This window comes from Leuresthes tenuis, unplaced genomic scaffold (assembly GCF_036924035.1).
Source record: "Leuresthes tenuis unplaced genomic scaffold, fLeuTen1.0.hap1 SCAF_4, whole genome shotgun sequence".
NCBI classification, from domain to species: Eukaryota; Metazoa; Chordata; class Actinopteri; order Atheriniformes; family Atherinopsidae; genus Leuresthes; species Leuresthes tenuis.
In genome coordinates this window covers 10081760-10102914 of record NW_027325358.1, presented here as the reverse complement: position 1 = coordinate 10102914, position 21155 = coordinate 10081760, and the positions used below count along the sequence as shown (strand labels likewise).

The 21155-nt window shown below is 39.7% G+C and overlaps 1 protein-coding gene across 5 annotated transcripts in view; it reads right to left on the bottom strand.

Moving 5' to 3' along the window:
* Nucleotides 1–21155, bottom strand: part of add3a (adducin 3 (gamma) a) — a 96681-nt gene that overhangs the window by 3764 nt on the left and 71762 nt on the right. For 4 of the 5 annotated variants that reach the window (XR_011915361.1, XM_072384526.1, XM_072384527.1 and 1 more), the window contains 12 exons: nt 18529–18667; nt 17767–17918; nt 17471–17551; nt 12939–13088; nt 12459–12602; nt 11108–11206; nt 10037–10213; nt 8389–8640; nt 8042–8146; nt 7081–7167; nt 5025–5148; nt 1669–1761 (listed from right to left, as the gene is read on the bottom strand). Coding sequence is in view for 4 of the 5 variants with exons in the window: in XM_072384526.1 (XP_072240627.1) it covers nt 1669–1761; nt 5025–5148; nt 7081–7167; nt 8042–8146; nt 8389–8640; nt 10037–10213; nt 11108–11206; nt 12459–12602; nt 12939–13088; nt 17471–17551; nt 17767–17918; nt 18529–18667 (1603 nt within the window). In the remaining variant the exon portion in view is untranslated. The remainder of the gene's footprint in view (nt 1–1668; nt 1762–5024; nt 5149–7080; nt 7168–8041; nt 8147–8388; nt 8641–10036; nt 10214–11107; nt 11207–12458; nt 12603–12938; nt 13089–17470; nt 17552–17766; nt 17919–18528; nt 18668–21155) is intronic. The other variant, XM_072384528.1, reaches the window with a different exon arrangement.

Below are 21155 nucleotides of genomic sequence, written 5' to 3'. Positions count from 1 at the left end.
TTTGTGCTGGAAGGAAGCTGACAGGAACTCAATCCCACAGTGTCTTTTATTTACAACTTGTAATGGGGCCTTTGTGATCTTTGTGTTTCTTGGAAGGACATCAACTACCTTCAAATGTCAGACGCAAGAACTTATGTGTTCATAGACACAATACTGTCTATCCAAACAGCAGCAACATGCAATGTCACGACAATACTGAATGCTTGTGCCATTGGTCCAAGAGGTGTGTTGTGTTTTACACAAAAAACTGGAATAATATCAGATTTTTGACGATTCCAATTAGTTGTACATGTAAGACTGACATTCCCACATTTTGGTGGAGACGTTGCCATTGTATCAGAGGTTTGATAAGAAGATAAGCACTGGTTTCACAGCGAAGTATGCAGCTGCTGCTATGAGAAGGTTTAATTTAGCTTAGCACAAAAGTGTTCTGTGTCATGACATGACTACAATACGGTACATAGTAATTAATGATAAACCACCTGACAAAACTGCAGTTCCTAGAACGATCACTTGAGGGTGGTCCCAAAAGCAAATTAAACACCAAAGATCCCCATTACAAAATACCTAACTTAACAGGAGAAACAATTAGGTTGTTATATGTTAAAACTTAAATTATTAAGGATTATGGATGGGGTTGATTTGAGTAAGAATTTAACTATACAAAAGATTTGCAAAGTGCCCTCAGGTTCTTACTCAAACGTAGCCCCGCTTTTGGGAAAAAAAGGTACCTTCTGGGCTTCCTGCAAACCCTAAGATTTTCTCTCAGATTTTGTTCCACTAGAAATTCTTTAGGAATCAGAGGAGAGATAGAGATTAGGTTCAGGCAACAAAATGTATTGTTTAGGTTTAGGAAAAGATTGCAGTGTGGATAAACTTCGCCCTTTTCCATTCCTTTTCCACACTTCTGGCTGTGAAAACCTGGGACAGGAAACATTTGCAGCCATCTTTTATAAAAATTCAATAGGTGAAGCATGTTTGTAAACTTTAGAGGTGATGTAAGGTGTATTCTGAACCCCCATTCATGTATGATAATGGTATCAATCTTCATGTAGAACATTTTCAAAACATTTTTTCTATAAACTGCAAACAAACATTGCTCATTTCAGGATTTATACGTTCAAAAATGGATAGTGTATCAGTGGCCTTGCACAAGTTTTTACATTCAACTCTGAAATCGTAGATGTCACCAAAGGAAAAGCTTTTAAAACATGAGGTTGGTGACAAATCTGATGGATTATCCATCTCAAAGATATCTGTACAACTTCTCAACGTTGTACCGAACTGAATGACAACCAGCAGCTCTGGCCGTAATGACCTAAAAGTAAGTGTTTTTTTAAGGTTAATTCTCATTTTCTAGAGGGCACAGATACATTTTCATGACCAACATTAAAAATGTATTATGAGCAGGGCAGAGAGGTCTTAAATATATGAATGAGACATTTAAAGTTTAATTTAGACAGGTTTGCTTTTGTATGAAAAAATCATTAGTACAGCATACGTTTATGTTAATTAGTGTAAGCACTGCACAGTGAGTGTTTTTTAGAAGCATTCTGACCCTCAGGCTCATACACTGACACACATCTGATTTTGAAGACAAACAGCATGGCAGCGAGGATCATTCAGAAAAAGACCCTGTGTGTCTCTGTCTCTCTGTGTGAGTGATACCTTCTTTAGCTGGAGTGCTTTGCGGAGACTGGGTGAGAGACAGAGACTGAGAGAGAGTGGAGCCGTCGTCAGAGGTTAGCTCGTGCTCGCCATCTGCAGGGAGGGTGGGGAGGGGTCGGGGGGAGGGAATAAGGAGTGATGAGAGGATTGCAGTGTGGTGTGTGAGGAGGGGGGTAAAAGTTGAGGGACCACAGCAGGAATGAATGGCATGAGAGGTTGGAGGGATTTAGGATGGGAGGGGATGGAAGGGAGGGAGGGGGGAGGTTGAGAGATTAGTGGTAACACACACATCAGGCCATGCACAGCTGTTTTCCCACAAAACTTTAAAAAAAATCCTAGTCTGCTGATCATCAGGCTCTCATTGTGCTGTGACTCTTTCTTTCATTCCTGCGGGTGGCTGAACATCCTTTGTAAGATGTTGTTGAGCCCTAATATCTCAGTGAGGAGGCAGATGCTATGAGCAGCAACTTAATGGCTGCATGCAGGACCACCAGAATAGGCTCTGTCTCCCTGCACTGACAGTTTTACTCCACTACAAATCTAAATGCACTGTTGCAATGAGCCATGGCTCAGTGATTCAGCAATATAAATGTATATTCAGTTTCACTGGAATCGAATTATGACAACTACGACTACTATTCAAAAGTAGTTGATGTTATTTCCATGTAGTCTGAACAGCCTTTTAACCTGTCTAAAAAAAAAATTACACTATTATGAAATATATAAATGGCCAAACTCTCTCTGTAATATTACAGCAACACTATCTAAATATCATGAGTTCAGAACTGGGAATGATTTAACATTTTTATGATGCCTTGAAAATAAAACTTAATGTCCTTTCTAAGCTTACAGAACTTTGCTTCTCATACGACCCCGATTCCAAAAATGGGACAGTATGTAAAATGTAGATAAAAATGGAGTGCAATGATTTGCAAAACTCCAATATTTAAATCACAACAGACAGTAGAATTGGGATTGTATTTGAGCACCTGTCTTTTTGTTTCTCATACATGTTAAAAGCAGTTTAATATAGCTTTTATAAGAACAGTAAATGTTAGAATCTGGCTCAGCATCAGCATCTTTAGTAGTTTTAAACACTGATTAGTGTAAGTGAATGACATTCCCAAATCACTTATATTAGCACACATTCAGCTGGACGTTGTCACAGTCATTCATAGCTCCTCCAAGCACAGAATACAGAGCGATGCAGTGGAACAGCTTGGTGTGTGCACTTCAAAGTGCTCATAAATTCTGCATGTATGGTGTGAAAAAAATGGGTTACAAGCAAAATATTGAGATTTAAAGCATCAAGTCAGTTTAAAATGCTGAATGCAATCTGCCTGCATCCCGTCGAGTTGAAAATTGCTCTTATGAAAGTGCATCTCTCACAGAACCCACATCAGACAGTTCTCAGCCCACAGTTAAAATAAGCAAATAAAATGTACATATTTGTGCACTTTACTGTGTGTGCTTTGACTAATTGTTCACATTTAATGCGAAAATAAGCCTTTTGGTTTATAAAACAAATTAGTGTACATGTTACGGACACGACTAATCACAAGCTGAGCCTTTAAGCATGAGTGTGCCCGTTTGTGTGTGTGCAGGCCAAGCATGTATCAGGCCCCTCCAGACGGACTCCAGCTTGCATCCAGATGGGTCGCCGGGGATTCATGGGGCTGTGGGGGCAACAGTGTCTTAGCAACGGGCCTCATTCATGTGGTGGGTGTGAAGACCTGCTGTCAGTTCGGTCTGCTATCTTAGTCATACTGGCCTCTCATACACAGACACACTACACAACTTTCATATGCACATATAGAAAAGCACATTTGGACTCATCTATCACATGCATCAACACATGCCCCATATCCCAACACGCACACTATCTGTTCTCTATTGATTTTTCTTATCCCCTTTCTGAGAGACAGTAGGACTGAGGGCTAATATGATTAGCATTGACTATTGTGTGTGTGTGTGTGTGTGTGTGTGGATACAACACAAGTACGGCAGCAGTAGAGCCTGTGGGAACAAAGGCTGATGTAAAAAGATGTATCTGTGTTGAGGGCACCAGACTAATATCAAGAACCACAGACAAAAAAAGTCCCACTGCTGCTTTAACCTTATGCCATCAGCATCTAGACAAAAAAAATATTGCACTTGAACACACTGCGAAGATTACTTCCAACTCCCAGCTTGGTCGCACAATTAATGCCTGCGCAAGAGGACGTAATTTTGCAGAGGAGAGGGGAGCAGTAGTCTAAACATTCTTCAGTGAGGTAGAAAATGTAAACAAAGGAATGTTTGTATAAAAATCAAGTTATCATTAGCTCAGTTTTTAATTTCTAACACATTGTAGTTCTAGTTTGATGTGTCACCATGTAGCTAGACTAATTCAAAAGCTGCTTAACTTCATACCAACAGACCATTCTGATTTTCTTTGATACATTTATGCTTTTTATAAGCAGTTAAGCTTCATAAATTGAAAATATTGTAGTTAATGTCACATTAACATATGGAGCTCATTCACTATGCTGAACAGCTGATAAAAAATATCTCTGTCACAGACAGACCCAGCAGTGATCCAATATGTTGAAGTATATGAGAAAACCTCAACGGTGTCCGACTCTGCCAACGTTTCTTTATACACAGAGCAACGTTTTTAGCTGCGGTTTTCAGCTTGAAATACAAGAGCCAATGGGACTGCTGCTCATGAGACAGGCTGCAAATCTGAGTTTACACAAACGTTTCTCACCAACTGAGGGACTGGGAGGGCACAACTCGAACGCTAGATGTGTTGCAACCAATCTGTGCGTCAAGATTTCAGGATGAGGAGGGGGAGAGCTGTTTAAGTTCAACATGAAATCTGCTCCAGCTGTTTAGTCTGAGCTGCTTGTTAACAACTTCAACAAGACAGCATATCTGTCCATGAGGGTCTTATCTTCTAAAAACAGTTACTTACAACACTAGGAAGAATATGAACTCCACAGGCTGAGACTAATGTATTTTTTCTACTCTTCTCATCAACATATGAAAGGTCCCATATCTTGAAAACAAGAAATCACATCAAATGGTGCTACTGCTGCATCATAGCGAGAAGCAAGCAAATGTTTCAGGAGGTCTGAAAAGGATATGCATTCCTTATATCTTCTTTCAGTGGGTGAAAGACTACTTTGAAGCTAACTCCTCCTCCTCAAACTAATCTCTCCCGATGTGGCTCGCATATTGATCACTGATCTGATTCATTTCAAGCCTGCCAATATTTTGTTATAAAGTGACCCTTCACAGATTTGAAGGATTTTTTATTTCTTCTGACTGTGTGTGCATGAGTTTGCACGTTTGTGTGTGTGTGTGTGTCGTACCGCTGAGGCCCAGTTGCCTTCTCTCCACGTTCTTGCGGTACTCCTCCAGTTCTTTTTCTGACAGCTCACTAAAAGGGTTGGGAGGAAGAGGAGCCATCTGCTCCTCCTCTGTGGGCACGTATGGCTGGGGAGGAGGCAGGGAGAGGGGTGAGCATGGGAGCACACACACATGCACACAAAGACACACTTGCAGACTGATGTAAATGCACAAATGTGAAGAAAAAAAAGGCACAAACACTGATTGTGGCAGAGAGAGACAATGAGTCATTACAGTGTAACTACAACTGGTCATGTGAAGATAAAAAGACCACATCTTATCATCTCCTCTACCTTTTCCATCACACTGCAAAACAAAGCGCACTCATGCACACGCAACATACTCATAATATGACATTTAAAATGAGATTTGTGTGTAAAAATACATCATGATGACAACCATGCTCTAAGAAATCCTCACATTTCAGCAGTCCACAAAAATAGTAGTAAAACATTGTGTAAAACAGAAACAAAACTGGTGCAATACATTAATAATGGAAGTCCATCTTAGAGCAGTACCACATGCAGGGCTTTCTCCTCTGGATACATGATAAAGTAAAAAGAATAACCATAAAAATAAAAAAGAGGGACGGTAAGATAAGAACCACTGCAAACAGGAGCAATAGTACAATGAATATTTACCAGAATTTTGATCTGCCCCAGATCCTTCAAGACAAGACACCACAAAACCATCAGCACCAGCGTGGCTCAATCAGATATTTTTACTTTAATCATCCTGTAAATTTCATAACAGTTATTGTGTTTTTCCACTTCCTGTTATAGTGCAGCTTTCAAAGGGTTCATTTTCCTTTGGCAAAACATGCTCCCTTGCCTCCATCTAGTGGTGTCATTAAACTAGCCATACTGACACAACAAGCTCCTTATCCCTTAAACTGCACACACTCAACTCCTGTATTTACATCTTAATTCCTCACAGCAGAGGTGTGAGCAGAGGAGGCAAGGACAGACACAAGGAGAGAGGAGATGAGGTGAGAGGCATTTGACAAAATGAGATGTTTTTGCTTCAGAGCTATCATTTTAAACCAATGCCTACTAAACACGACGTCTGACAACTGCATCATCAAACCAATGTTTAGCTGCAACACTTTATCTAATCATCACTGTCAGCATCAAATCTGTTTATTAAAAAAAAAAGATATTTATTTTTAACTCAGTTTGAAATGTGAATTAATGTGCATGCCTCCTTAGACGCTGCAGCTGCTATAAAACCTTCAGCAAAGGATAAAGCAGTGTATCCTCTCTAACAGCTCCTCAGACGAGCCTCATCTCTCCTCGATCCTCTCTCCTCCAGGTTTGTTTTAGGACTTGAAACATCCCTCAAAATATTTTGCTGAAACGATTTATGGGTCACAAGCAGGAGGACGTGGAGAGAGGAGACGAGGAGGCTGAAATTAGAGCAATGAGTTGAGCCTAAGGTGGGCAGTGATGCTCTCAAGGAGCCTGTGTGTCTGTCTTCATGGCAAAATGTGCTGCTCACAACTCGTACTACAGCCCAAACTACCAAGATGTTTTCTTTATTGTGACATTATACGTGGACACATCACTTACAGGCATTTACAGAACGCAGTATCACTGAACCATGTTTATCATTCTTCTTATTGTACTGAATTAAAATAAATATATTACACTGTGTTATCATCATTGCATATTACAGCATAAAATAACTGAAAAAAAAACAAAACAATTGAGATTCTAATAAAAAAAAAATCTAACAATAGGGAATTGATTTTGTAGGGCTTTGTTTTCACTTTGAATTCTTTGAGTTGCTCTGGTTGATACCAACTTTTTTTCCTAATATCTGCCATTACTGAAAAATAGTGTCCTTATTGTCTGACTTTTTTTTTTGTCTTTTAAAAAACAAAACCTCTTGTTTAACTTTAACATAAAAAAACAACAACAATCTGCTTTACAAGTGGTTTTGTGAAACCTGAAAACATGTGTGGCAGAAGTGTTTAGCACAACAGAATCGGACAGTTTCAGAAATAAAGAAAGTTCTCACCCGTCGCGGTTCATCAACGGGGATGCCTGCAAGGAGCTGAGAGCGCGGCCCTGATGTCATCACATCAAACCGGTTCTGCTCCCTGATCTGTAGCAGGACAAAACACACAATGATGTCACCAGGAAGCCTTAACAGCAACTCAGAATGATGAACTCACCCCCCAAATAACTCATGATTGATTGACATGAGGTCCCGTGTTATATCTGGAAACAAAGGTTTTAAAAATATGTGGATAGATATTCATGATAGCCTACAAAATGTAATCTAAAAATAATTTGTGAAAATATGTATTTTAGTGGGAATTAAGGCTGGGCACTATGAACCAAAACTAAAATACTATTCATATGTTTCTAGGCTGAATATCAATATACAATAGACACCGTTATTCATATATACTGTCAGTTTTAACTCAGTGCAACACTGAGATGTCACAAGCATTTTTAATATAGTTATTATATTAAATTGTTTAAAAATTTTTAATCAAATTAAAACCATTTCAGGTTTTCCTTAGCCATGAACTTTTAGCCTACACTGAAATATTCTCTCATTATCTTTACAGAATACCTCAGTATTATAAGTGTCTCTCTATCCCTTCCTGCACTGAACTGCAGTGAAGCTCTTACTGTCCGAGTCTCAACACGGACAGTAAAGTCATTATGGTTTGTTTAAAAGGTTGTTTAATTTTTTTGGCATGTGCTTTAGCTACACTTGTTCAAACACCAACCCCTCAGTTCAGTTTTGTTAAACGTATTTCACGGTTTTATATAAAGAACTTGAAATTAAAACAATACTTCTTTGTTCTTCACTCATGTATCATTTCTGGTTCTGGTGATTTGAGTGCAGTCAGTCCTTTTAGATTCTCAAAATGTCAATATTTTTATGGCTCTGCTTTAAATGTGAATCACAGCATAAGGTAATCGCTAAAAATGGTGAAGTTGGCGGCAATTACAGATGCACTCACTTTGTTCCTCTTCTCTCGCACCTCAGTGGGGTCAGTGTTGAGAGGGACAAACTGGTTGGCGTCCTCAATCCGGATTGGAGTTCCTGTTTCGTCCGCCTTCATCCACTGTGATGAGAAAAAAAGGGAGAACTGATGTTCTCAAATCACTCAACTCAACATACTGTGGCAACCACAAAACAAGACCATTGCAGTTTTCTCTTCAGCCTCTAGATGGCTGTGTAGTATAATTTATTTTTAGAAGAGGCGACAACTCTGGATACAGGAGATTTTAATGAGAAAGAAGAAACTTTATTGCCCACTTTGAGGTGAAGCTAATCACAACAGCTAAACACACACTGACTGCTCACCGTGGTAGTCCGGCTGTTGTAGCGCTCCTCTCCACCTTCCACGCTGACCTTGGTGTAGCTGTTGGGTGAGTTGAGCCAGCGTGTTTTCTCCCTCTGCTGCCGCTGCTGCAGGAACTTAAAGGGCAATCGTGTGGCGTCACTGTCCTCCTCAAACATGAACGCTGTGACAGTGGCGGGGATCTCCACTTCGCTCTTGTGCCTCGGCTTCTCCCGCACGATAGGGTGTCTGTAGGCATAGCCTGTTCTGTAGCCCTGATAATCCAATGAAGATCATAGGAACAACTTATTTTCTATTGTCTGAATTTATTTGGATTCATGAGGGCCTGGCTATATAATTGTGTAGTTCTACATCCATTCCTACAACTATATTTCAAGGGAATTATGGAAGATTTTTGGCCATTTTTAAAATGACTCAGCTCATGTCAATAAGAATATTCAATACAAAGGTTTGTTTTATCAAATTTCCCAGATGAGTGAGAGAAATGACTATTCATTCTGTGATTTCTTTTCTTCCTTTAATGCTGCTTGGACTGTCTTTTTAATAGTCAGTCAAATGGAAAAGACAGAGGAAAAGAGAACAGTGACCGCAGGGTTTCTGGCACCACAGAGGACAGAGTCATGGAGTCATTTCCTGTCTGACCCTCTCCCTCACATCCCTCTCCCTCAATCCCCCTGTTCCTTTCTCTCTGCTTTATCCTCATCTTTCTTTTTCTCACATTCCCATTTCCCCCTCTCTCTGTGTCGCTGCTGTTTTTCACACAACTTTCCACACGCAGCTTTTCTTTTCATCTAAACCTCGTGGTCAAAGCTGACCTTTCAACTTGACTTCATCGCCCAACTGAGCTGGCGAGATCTTTTCCCGGAAACATCCTTCTTTATATTCAGACATTTCAACACATTCACAGCTGGAAGCTGGTTGAATTTCTATTCTGGCTGTAGAAATCAGAAGTGGAGCTTCTTTATTTTCCTCTCCTCAAACTCACCACTGTGCCTTGGTTTTGTACTAAAATCCCAGCCTTATCTGATACAAATGCAAAGTTTATGAAGGGTGTGAATAGATGGATGCAATGAAAGGAGGGGAGACAGGGAGATGGGCAGTTCATCAGGATGAGAGCAATGACTCATTGAAAGGAGGGAGAATTGAAGAAGAGAGATTCTTGGAGGGAAGCATAGAGAGATGGAAAGAGTGGGGTGAAGAAGGGGAAACAGGAATAATGATATAGGACGGACAGACTGCCAGAACAGAGGGACACATTTACAATCTCCAGATTTCCCATAATTGCTGATCATGATCAGCAGCCAACAAGGACTGAGCAGTTGCTTTTTTTCCCCAATCTTTGACACACATATCTTTGTTTAAGACAAATACTAATTTATTTCTTAAATTGTCTTATTTTTCCTTTCAGTATTTTATGTATTCCAAAAGATTCCCAGTCAGTTTAACTTAACTTATTAACTTACCAGCAGTACTGCTGTGTCTCTTACTTTCTCCATTGTCACTTATTTTGGTGTAGGTGGTGCCCTTCTCATTTCTCTCACTGTGGCTACCACTGCTCATGCTAACCGACCCTAGTTTTAATTAAAAAACTTTCTGGCTAAATGTCTGATCAACAAGAGGCATCATCACTTCTGATGCCTACAGACTCACCAGATTATCCAGCATCCTCATCAGAGACTCAAACTCCAGCTCGCCGATCTTCCACTTGTACTGACCGGCCATATTGACGGCCGCCGTTGAGGCTACGGCGAACACCCGCGATTTGTACTTTTCCTGGTCAAGCACTATGAGGTTGTCCACCCCACCAGCACATGAGATGGCATTCACCTAAAAACACAAAGATTGGACATGGGGAGAAGCAAGTGAGCCGCTATTGATCATTGATGGCTTATGCAACGCAATATAGGCAGAAAGGTCTTTTTTTCCCCTCATCGGCCATCTTTGCCATTAGATCATACACTTAAAGGAGAATTAGCTCCAACAAACATTAGGCATCTTGTGCCGAGGAAAGACGTCATTTTAGCAAAACCAAAATGAAATACTCCTCAACGTAACGCCACCATAGCTCAGAATATATAGTGCATACCATACAACAAACATGTCTGAAGGGATTTATTTATAGATATTAAGCTGGGCTTTGTAGGATGGATTATTGTTTTTTTTTGCTTGACCGGCGAGTGTCAATCAAGAGATTTAGTATGTTGTGTTACAGAAAGGGGAGACAACCCTTCATCTTGTAATCTACCATGTTTTCAAGTGAACATTCAAGATTATAAAAATAAAACACTCTTACCAGCAAGGATTATCTAGACTGAAACATGAAATATAAGCATGACATTTAATAGGAGCCAGAAATGGATGCTTCATCAGTGATCAGTATTTTCTTCTAGTTGTTTCAGACATCTTGAAATCTCTACTGTCATCATTCAAAAATATGAGGAACACCACCTTTTCCTAAGTGCTACATTGGACCGACATCAACAACACATCAGATTGTTACTCCCTTCATCAAACATGCAGTAGCCTGATTATAAAACTGTGTTTTGCCAACATTTTCTGCATGGCTGGAGATTATGAGTTGCAGAGCGTTGTTAAAATAGTGTGAAAGCAGCTGTGGAGAGATTGGATTTAGAGGGACAACTGCGGCCCCATTGGCCTAATGAATGCATTAAGAAGCTAATGGGAGCTGGAGTTTGCAGTTGGCTCTGCGCCTGTGTGTACCTGGATTTCGCAGGCATATTGGGCATTGTAGATGTAGTGAAAGGCTTCTTCGATGGTCTCCCCGAGAGCAACCACACCGTGGTTTCTCAGCACCAAAACCTGGAACACACACATATATACAACTGTCAAAAACATTAAGGCCGTCAGATCAAACAGAGCTGTTTTATCCCCGTCCAACACGCTTTTAATATCTTTGAATGGTTATGTAACCACAAAAACATTTTCCATATTCAATTATGTTCTATAATAAAGAGACAGAGAATCGTACACACTCACATCTATACCTAAGACCAAATAAGAATCCATTTGATGATGAAGGAATGCAAGCACAGCAAATTTTTCAACAGGATGCACAACTGCTTTCTATTTCAAATACACCACATTTTCATAATTAGATGTTATTTTCTCTATATGCATCAAGAACAAGATATAGAACTGCTTTTCCCTTGAATATTTGATTTCTTTGGACCAAATTATTTAAACTGTACCCCGACTAATATGACTTGTATGGCTTATTAGATTGACACTGGCTTTGACTGTCAGGTATTTAAAAGACTCAAGAGGTCTTTATTTTGACACCAGAGAAAATCCTGTCACTTCTAGTCAGTTTTTTTTAAACTTTTTTAAAATTGTTAATTTCTGATAAAATTGTGGTTAATTTTGTTATATTTACTTTATTTGTTCTGATTTAAAAAGGTATTCATTCATGTGACAGAGGGCGAACACAGTCAGTGTTTGAGAGTAAGATTAACTCTCAGGTTTAATCCCTAACGGAAGGAGTGAATCATATCAATGGCGATGGTAATAAAACAGCTTTCAGTGTTAAACTTCTGTGAAAGCAGACCTCATGTGTCTATCAATGGGACATAATTATATCAAAGCTTCAGTCTCTCATTACAACAAGCAACACCCATGAGCCATTTCCCTTTTGCAGTAGTTGACAAATGCAGCAAATGCATCAGGAAAAAGGTGGCAAAAAGGTGGAAAAAGGTGTTATCTAGTGAAGACTTGCTTTACTTTCCTTATTACCTTTCAATTGGAAACTGTATTGATGTTTTTACTGCAGTTTGGTAAAAGCTGGATCACTATTAAAATGGTAACTAACTGTCGACTTCATGCCATCATCTACCCAGAATGTGCACAGAATGTAATGGTGGCCATTGTAGTTCAAGATATTTTGAAAATTATAAAATTCTGAAATAATTGAAAATATTCAAAGTGTTTTAACTCCAGATTTTGAATAGGGAAAGGTAATTACAACAAATTCAAGTGTGTTAATCTTATTTTCTTTGAAGAAGGATGAGAACAGTCCAATTGGAAGCTAAGAGCAGAGTTTTCTTGATCCTCCTACCTTCGTTGTTGGCCCCAGGGCCTTCTGCAGTTCTCTGCGCTCCTCCTGGTCGTCCAGGCTACCCTGGTAGTTGTAGTAGGCGATATCACCCAAGATCAGCGCCTCCTGGGAAATGGGCAGGATGCCACATTTCATAGATGACACCTATGGGAGGTGAAAGGTGAGAAGAGAGCAGTTTTATTCATCTGGGTATGCAGCTGAAACTTCCCTGGATGCTTCTATGTGAGGAAAGTCTTTCATCACAGCACAGAAGAGCCTCTTTGCTGTCATGTTAATTTCTACACTGTGCAGCAATTTGAAGGCTATTACTCAGGCTAAGGCATCAACGTTTATCTTTGTGATATAATTGCATTCTTAAGATCTATCCATCTCCCCGAAAGAACTCATTCCAAAAGTGGAAACATATGTCACCTTTCTAGATGAGTTTTGAGCACCCAGCAGAAACAGAATACACAGATTTTAGGTGTGAAGTAAACTTACAGCTGCTGTGGCAGGAGTGTGCACGTGTAAGATGCAGCGAATATCTGGACGCATGGAGTAGATAGCAGCATGGGGGCTGAAACCCGCTGGGTCGATCCTCAGGTTGGTGGAACCCTGCTCAATCACGTCCCCGATGATGTTCACCTTCACCTGAGGATGTGAGGACAGAGTCACAGTCAGTGTCTGCTTTAATTGTGGTACACCTCCATTCATTTTTATCCCAAACTTTTCTATGAACTGGATTAAAGACACTTAAACTCAGGCTGCACAAATGTGACAAAAGCATTATAATGGCTGTCCTGAGGGAAGGGCTGTAAAAAAAAGCAAGGGAAGAAATTCTGTAAAACAAAACAGTTCAAGATTCTCAAACGATAAACTCTGACACAAAACCAGATCCACCCCCTTGAACATAAACATAGTTAATAACCCCCAAACATCAACAAGGCAGACATTAACACAAGTTCAAAGTGTGACGACAGAAATCACATTATCAACAATCTCTGTTCTCCGTCTGCTCCTCTCAAGGAAATGAACTGGAGCGTTACCAGGAAACATAATATGGTCAGGGAGTGGACATGATGTCCTTTACTTCTACAACTTCATTACCAGCCAGTTAGCAGTTATTAGATTACATGACAGGAGGGAAAACATTTAAAGGCAAAGATAGAGGTAGAAGACATAAGGAAAGGGATAAGCTGTGGAAAAGTCAGAAAGAGAGGTAACTGGAGAGATTTCTCTCTAAAACCTGAAGGAAGAGCAATGATAAAACTGATTGCAGCCTGAAAACAAAGCTCTGCCTGCAGTCCCTGTACATCACTGTAACCACATGTTGCTCTGTGATGCAAACCAGAAACATATCAGCTCACATTTATTTTTCAAAATGTAAAATCCACCAGGATAGGAAAGGCTGAGCCTGATGCTAATATATCACAGCCAGTACAAACTGAGCTGGATGTAGCTGTAAGGGAGGAAAAACTGTGCTGGGATCTGTGTTTAAAAATGTGGCAAATGACTGAGAACATCTCTTTACTCACTTTTCATCATTTTGTCTTTAAATGCATTCAGAACAAAAGGAATACCTTTAATGGTAGCTTAATTTACTAACACTGCTTTCTATGTTGGTACAGTATACCAATTACACCCATATATTCAGAAATGCATCGCATGTCCCTACAAAACCACAGGGTGCTGCGCATTTGCAGGAGAACTTTAGTGCAAAACAAAGCGAGCCAAAACCAAAAACCTATTTGGAAGCCCTTTAAGTAGCTTGTATAACTACCTCAGCAAAAACAGAGCTTTTTAGCTGAAAAGTGAAGTTTTGAAGACTTGAATGCATGCACGGTTGGGCTGGCTCCCACAGCACAGAGCTGCTTGACTTACAAAATACAGAAAGGGAAAGTGACTTCCATCACATTAACTTCACATTCACTAACATATCAGGGTTATAAAAATGATTTAGCCCTTTATCAATGCTTAAATTTCTTTTCAGTGACGTCAGTTTCACAGGTGATTAGATACGAATGGAAAATCTTCACAGTGTTCATATTTGAGTTTGCTGGTCATATTTGGGTAAACTCAGGCTGAAAATCCAGGGACGTGTCCTATCTGGTGCTCAGCCTTTTAACGGCCATATGGATGTTTGGCCACACGACTATATTGATCTTTTATCCAGCAGAGGTAAGTGAATGGTACTAGCCGAGCGTAAGTAACTACCGCCATATTAGTCTCCACACAGCCACAGCCAGCTGGCAGGCGATCAAACATCGATTGGGTTACATCACATGCCCAGAGCTGCATTAGTTCACCCTGTCACGTCCTTCAAATTGCAGTCTGCCCATCAAATAGCGTTTCAGCTGGGAGGTATTGATGAATGTGGCTCTTCTAATTACAAAAAGATGCCAAAGGGCATGTCAGAAAGAATCTGAAATGTGATGCAGTCGAGAATAAGAGGGTGATGAGAAGGTGACAAGGAGAGTAGGGCCTAAAGTAGACACATGGACAGCTGAAACCTGAATATTAAATCCATTATTATCTTCCAGGATAATTCCAGTTTAAGCAAATGGAATAGCTTGACTTCTGACCCTCTAATGTCAAGGTAGTCTTATTTATATTATAGTGAAAACATCAAATAGGACATTTTTCAGTATACTCAAAGTGAACTAAATGAACCAAAAACCCAGCAGCTGACTGCTCTGACAGCTGAAACGAAATATGTTGGAAGGGAGGAGGACATAAAAAACAAACCAAAGCAAACTGCTCTCCTGCTTTTTCTCTGATGCAACATCCATATGACCCCAAGACAACCCCCAGAGTCTTTATTCTGGATGACTTCCTCTTAATCAATCTCCATGCTTCTCTAAACACTTGAACTCAACCATGTAACTAGAGACTTCAATGGATCACAACAAACTGAAAGAGGAGAAGAAGTAGGGGAGGAGATTAGAGAGACAGATAACGACAGCTGTGACAGACAGGAAATAAAACAAAAACTAAAAACAGTCAATGAAATCTGGAAGTCCCAGACTTCTGTCTGCATCTGCATTACAAATAATTGATGAGCCAAATTTTCATTTTGATTTGCTTTCTTCTATGATTCGAAGCTGGGTGAAGAGTTTCACTGTGCATTAACTATCTGGGACATGATTGATGATGCTATGTGACAGCTTTAGTTCTAGCTAAGCTACAGGCTCCAAATTTTTGTTTAACTTAATTACTGCTTTAGGTTGCAAGTTAAACCTTCTCTTTCATTAAGGATATGACCTTGACTTTATGTTTGTTATAAAGTGGCAAATAGAAGTTTTGGCAACACAGACTCAGCATTAGTAAAATCTTTTCATGTAACCCACATATATGACACCATACGGTTGAGCAAAGGAAAATACATTTAAGCTGTTAGCCTTTCTTTCAGCTAATAGGTGGCAGCAAACCAACATGATCTGCTTTTCTATTTTTGTATTTTTGGTGAATAATTACTTTGTTATTGAATGATGGCTTCAATAATCTGGGACTGTTTACTTAAGGATCTAGACATATTTGTCATATTGAGGTAGCTAACTAATATGAGCTAAATTAAGCTTTTTGGAGGCTGAGAAGTTCAGTAAGATGTTACCTAAACTTCACACAATGTCTACATGCAGACAGCTAATCTAAATTTACCCAAAAAGGAAAAAAGTTATTATTCTTCTGTTAACACAAATTAGGTTGTTTTGAATTAATTTAGCTATAGAGATTTCTGTTCTAACAAAATCTCTGCTTTGTCTATATGACTGCAGCCTCTGTCTGATAATCAGTCATTACCTGATCTTTATTTAAAATTATGTGCAACAGACAAACACATGCACAAATTAATTTCACAATGTTTTGCTACCATCGTCTTCATACTACAGGAAAGAAAACATCCACGAAATGCTTAAATATTTAGATCTTTTAACTCCACTTTGCCCATTCCGCCTTTGAATAAATCGGAAACATATTTCATAAGATAGAGCTTAACGTGTGTATTTCAATACAACTATCAGAAAACCTGTGTCACATCATCAATTAGTTGGGGAATTTTCATGTGGACATCTGGTAATAGAGGTTCCCATTAAAGGCGGATTACTCAACACTGTTTTTCCCCCTCGTACACAGCCAGAAATCAAATTTTCTCTTGTTACTGGTGGAAGCAGCTCAACAAAAATCAAAGCCAATCTGAACATCCAGTGAGATGCAAATGGCATGATGTTATGATCTAAAAAGACCTCAAAGAAACAAAGAACACAACAAGCATGACTTAATATCACTCAGCCAGACACAAGGCTTTATTAGAGCCAAACTTCATTCCAGATTTATACGACTGCCTGCCAACTACAGCTTCAGGTCAAACAGTGAAACCTGCCAGAGTGAGTGTAACAGCTGTCCACCTACATTTGCAGTCTCATTACACAGGTGTATATTTGCACAGGTGTTAAAGACAACGTGTTTGAGCAACTGCACAAAGACAGTTTTAACAGAGAAAAAGTCACTTAATTTTTGTCCAAACTTGTAAAATTTGAATAAGTTGAAATAAACAGATCAAAGTCAGTCAGAAAATCAGAGAAAACAAAGAGATAGAAATAGATTCGGAGTTAGAATGAGTTAAGGTGGTGGGGAACAGTGTTGCCATTCGACTATTTTAAACCTACTGTACTAACTCAACACACCCAGTTATTTGAAATATAACAAGTGAACTCTCTGAACCAAAACTACAGAGACAAACAACCAGAGCAGTCCATAATATTTGCCAACAGAGTACAGGTAGGTTTCAGCTTAACTAAAGTCAATATGAGAGGCAGAGTCAGTGATACCGAACAAGACAAATACATGTGCACCAACATGGAAAGAATGAAATCAAGCGCTATTTTTCAATTCACAGGACCAAAGGAAGAAAATGGCTGATAAGGCAAAGTGAAAAAGCATCGGCAATACACTGACACAGATGGAAATGTACAACTTATTTAAACTGCAACAAGAAATTGAATTAGTAAGAAGAGCATACAGGTCATATTTCTTACAAGATTTGATGCAGAAGCCTCAGCGAATGACAGACCTCTGGGGATGATGAGTATGTGGTCTTGTTCTTTACTGACTCGGCCCTAAGGAAAATCAAAAGAGTCTAAATTAATCTTTTTAATTTGATGAGGACAGTTACAGAACTGTGGGCAGCCTTTCGATATAAATATTCACTGAAAACTGATTAAACTCCATCTAAACTGAGTAAAGAACATTCTAACTACACTGATCAAAATGTTGTGTGAACAGTCAGAAATTGTACATGTGTTATTTTTTACTTTATTTGTGCTCATCTTACTGTGATGTAGGAGTTGGCAAAGTGCGCCCAGCTGAACAGGTCCACCAGCCTGTAGAGGCTGGCCAGTTTACAGCGCGTCAGCTTCTCGCCTTTAACCATCGTGGAGGATTCCATTCCATACAAGTCATTGATGGGAGTGACCATCCCCAGACCTAAATTACCAGTTAAATCAAGAGGAAACAAAAAAAATATATAGATTCAAATGCTGCTGACAGATAAGTTTGGATTAATAATATCAGTGACACTCAGGGTCAGACATCTGTATACCATATCTGGATTTTTATCTAATGATGCATCTGACTCAACTGGCAGAACTCGAAATTACACTGTGATGTGATGTAAACAACAATCCCTACTTTGTTTAATGTCCATCCCTCCTTGGACATTAGTATGGGTATCTTAAAAGAGGCATCAAAAATTAACTGCTATCATCTTTGACGTCTTATTCCTGATTAGTTGCGCATTCCACAGCTCTGATTGGAAGCAGACTTCACATATGGACTCCTGGACAGAACTCACAAAGGATCAAAACCCAGAAATATTCACGGCACTTCCGGAGTCTGGAGTTGGGTTGTCTAAGAGCATTATTGCCCTCAAGCCCGCAAAGCATATGGATTTTCTGCCATCCAGTACTGATGCTGTGCTCTTGTTTTTTGGGGGTCAATCCAGCAGTGGCTGCACTGTAGGCAACGGTGGCACGTTCTGCTGAATCTTAGTGTTTGGTTGTCGGGGGCAACGGGCGACAGCACAGTAAGAACTTACTAAGAGGGGAAGTGTTGAAGCCAGCCACTGAGCTCGCCATGAAGAAGTCTGCGATCTGCCTGAGGGCCAGCAGTCCAGTCGGGTTGTTCCCTTTTCGTTGCTGCTCCTGGATCAGGCATTCCAACTCCTCTTTAAAAGCCTGAGAGAGAAGACCGAAGAAATTATGTCAACACAATTCTTTTTTTTTTTTTTTACAACTTTGTACAAAGGTCTGCATACCACACATGACAATCTTTTGAAAACTTGCATGTAAGGATGGTTAAAATCAAAAGTCACGTAGCTAAAATAATACAACATAGATTAAAATAGGTGGAAGGAGTCAGCATGACATTAGTGCTGACAGAAAGATGGAAGCGTAAAATATGTGGGAACATTCAGAGAGACGCCATGAATGGGAGTAATAACAGAGCAACTCAGGAAGAGTTGTGTTAATCATAGATTAGACATCCTCCTTGGGTGTCAATCTGACTTGTCCTAAAAGTGCTCCATGAAGCTGGATGACGATTGGCTGGCCCCACAACAAGCCGTGTCAGGATTGGTTGTGTGGTTAACCCACTGCTTGTGTTCTAATTGGTTGCTTCATGCAACTGGGAAAGAGTGTGTTTGTGGCTAATCCTCATGTTCAGACCACAGTCATCCGCTGAATTCCCAGACACAATACATTAAATGACAACAATACTTACTGCAAGAGCACAAAAACACACAGCTGGCTGGATGAATATATAGGACTGGATGTATGCAGTACTAGATGATTTTATGATTTTGTTTGGCTTCAAAGCAAATACTCCTTATCATGCAGAAACACATGAAACTAGAGTTCAAACAGTTCTCATAAGACCTCTCAGCATAGTAGCAGATGCATAAAGGTCATTCACATACTGTTGAGTGACAGTTGCTCAATCTGGGAAATTGAGATTTACATGTTTGATCTCTAAAAAAAAATCTACATTTGATTTGTCTTTTGGCTTTTGAAATGCACCTTATAACAAATCTTGTTACAGAAAAGCCCCCTCTGTGTTACAGGATAAGTAAATTGACATGTCTTCTTTACAAAGTCTTTTAAACATTCAGCTGCTAGTAACTGCTACTTGGCCCCTGATATGAAATATTTACTTCAAAGCTAAAGAACATAGACTTTCTGGCTATCTGACATTTTCCTTCTTGTTGTTCATTGTCTCTACTCATAGTTCGACCCAGACATAATTTTGTTTCAGCCATTTTTAAACACCGGATGGATTTTTCTTGATCATTTAATCATGTTTTTCTATCATCTCGTCTACCCCCTCCCATTTATTTAAATCAAAGTGTGTAGTATAGAAAAGTCCAGGTACATAAAGGTAATTTCTGCCACTCATCAAGGGTTATACTATATTAATCATTTGGTCATATAGAGAGTCCTTCCAGCCATCAGTCTAGTCTTGGCTTTAAAACCAAAGTTATCACCACTCAACTTTACACATTTGGGAATCTGCAGGGGTCCATCTGGCATAAATGTCAGGTTATGGGAAACTAAAATGGATGCTAAATAATTCATCTGTGGACTGCTCATGTATGGGGCATGTCCCATACAAGAACAACATTTAACATTACCTTGTTCAACAGCTATCTACATGTTTGTCACATTGGGCAGAATAACTGAGGAAGTAAACTGATCATTTTTGACATGATTTGAAACTATTTTCACTTAAATACCAGTAATATAAATTGGTTGCCAAAACACCCCAGTGTAATAGAGAACACAGGTTATGACGGAGTTTCCAAAGGTTAACACTACACTACTTCAACATCCAATATTCATGCCTTTATTTCATCTCAGTGCTTATGCAATGGTTGACATTCTCTCAGTGGGGTTGCATCTGTGCATCAAAACATCTCTGACACCTAACTTCCCCTTTCCTATACCCTCGTATCCCTCCAGTCACTCCATGAGAGGGGACCATTAGTGTAATGCAAATGGAGACGGGTTTGTGGTTTTATGTGGTGTTTTGTTCAAACTGAAGCGGCCCTCTGTGTCAGGACACATACAGTCCTGGAGCACTGCTGGTTCTCAACTCCAGCCAGACATTCCTCTGTCCCTGGTGGCAAGGTTGCTGTGGCAACCAGTTTGTTGTGTGTATCTGACAGTGGCGGTTCAGGGCGCTTTTGTTTTCAGTTAGAGTTGTTGAGTTTCAGTGCTTCAATGACTGTTGTGCCATCAAACTATCATTAGAGCCACAGTACTAAAAGCAGTTTAATAGAGCCAGAGCCAGAACACTCGTCCCTCCTGACTCAACGAGAAAATTCTTTGTTTTCTGAATGTGCTAGAGAGTTCACAGCGGCTTTGTACAGTCAGCTAACTTCACACTTGGCATTTTTGCAAAATATAAACCAACATGAGCATAAATCTCATCAGCTGTTGCCATTAAACCAACTCGAGTTTACTGGTCTCTTGAAGTTAGCAGCAAAAGTTGTGCACCAGTATTTGATCAACTTTTTTATTGATGAGACAAACTTGATGGCAAATTGCTGCCTATTTTATGATGCGGCAGATAATAAATATCTGGTTCTGTACTGCCTACAGCTGAAAACAATGGTCTGAGGTTCGGAAAAGCTTAGACCTGAATGGAACTACAGGAGTCGGGTCATCC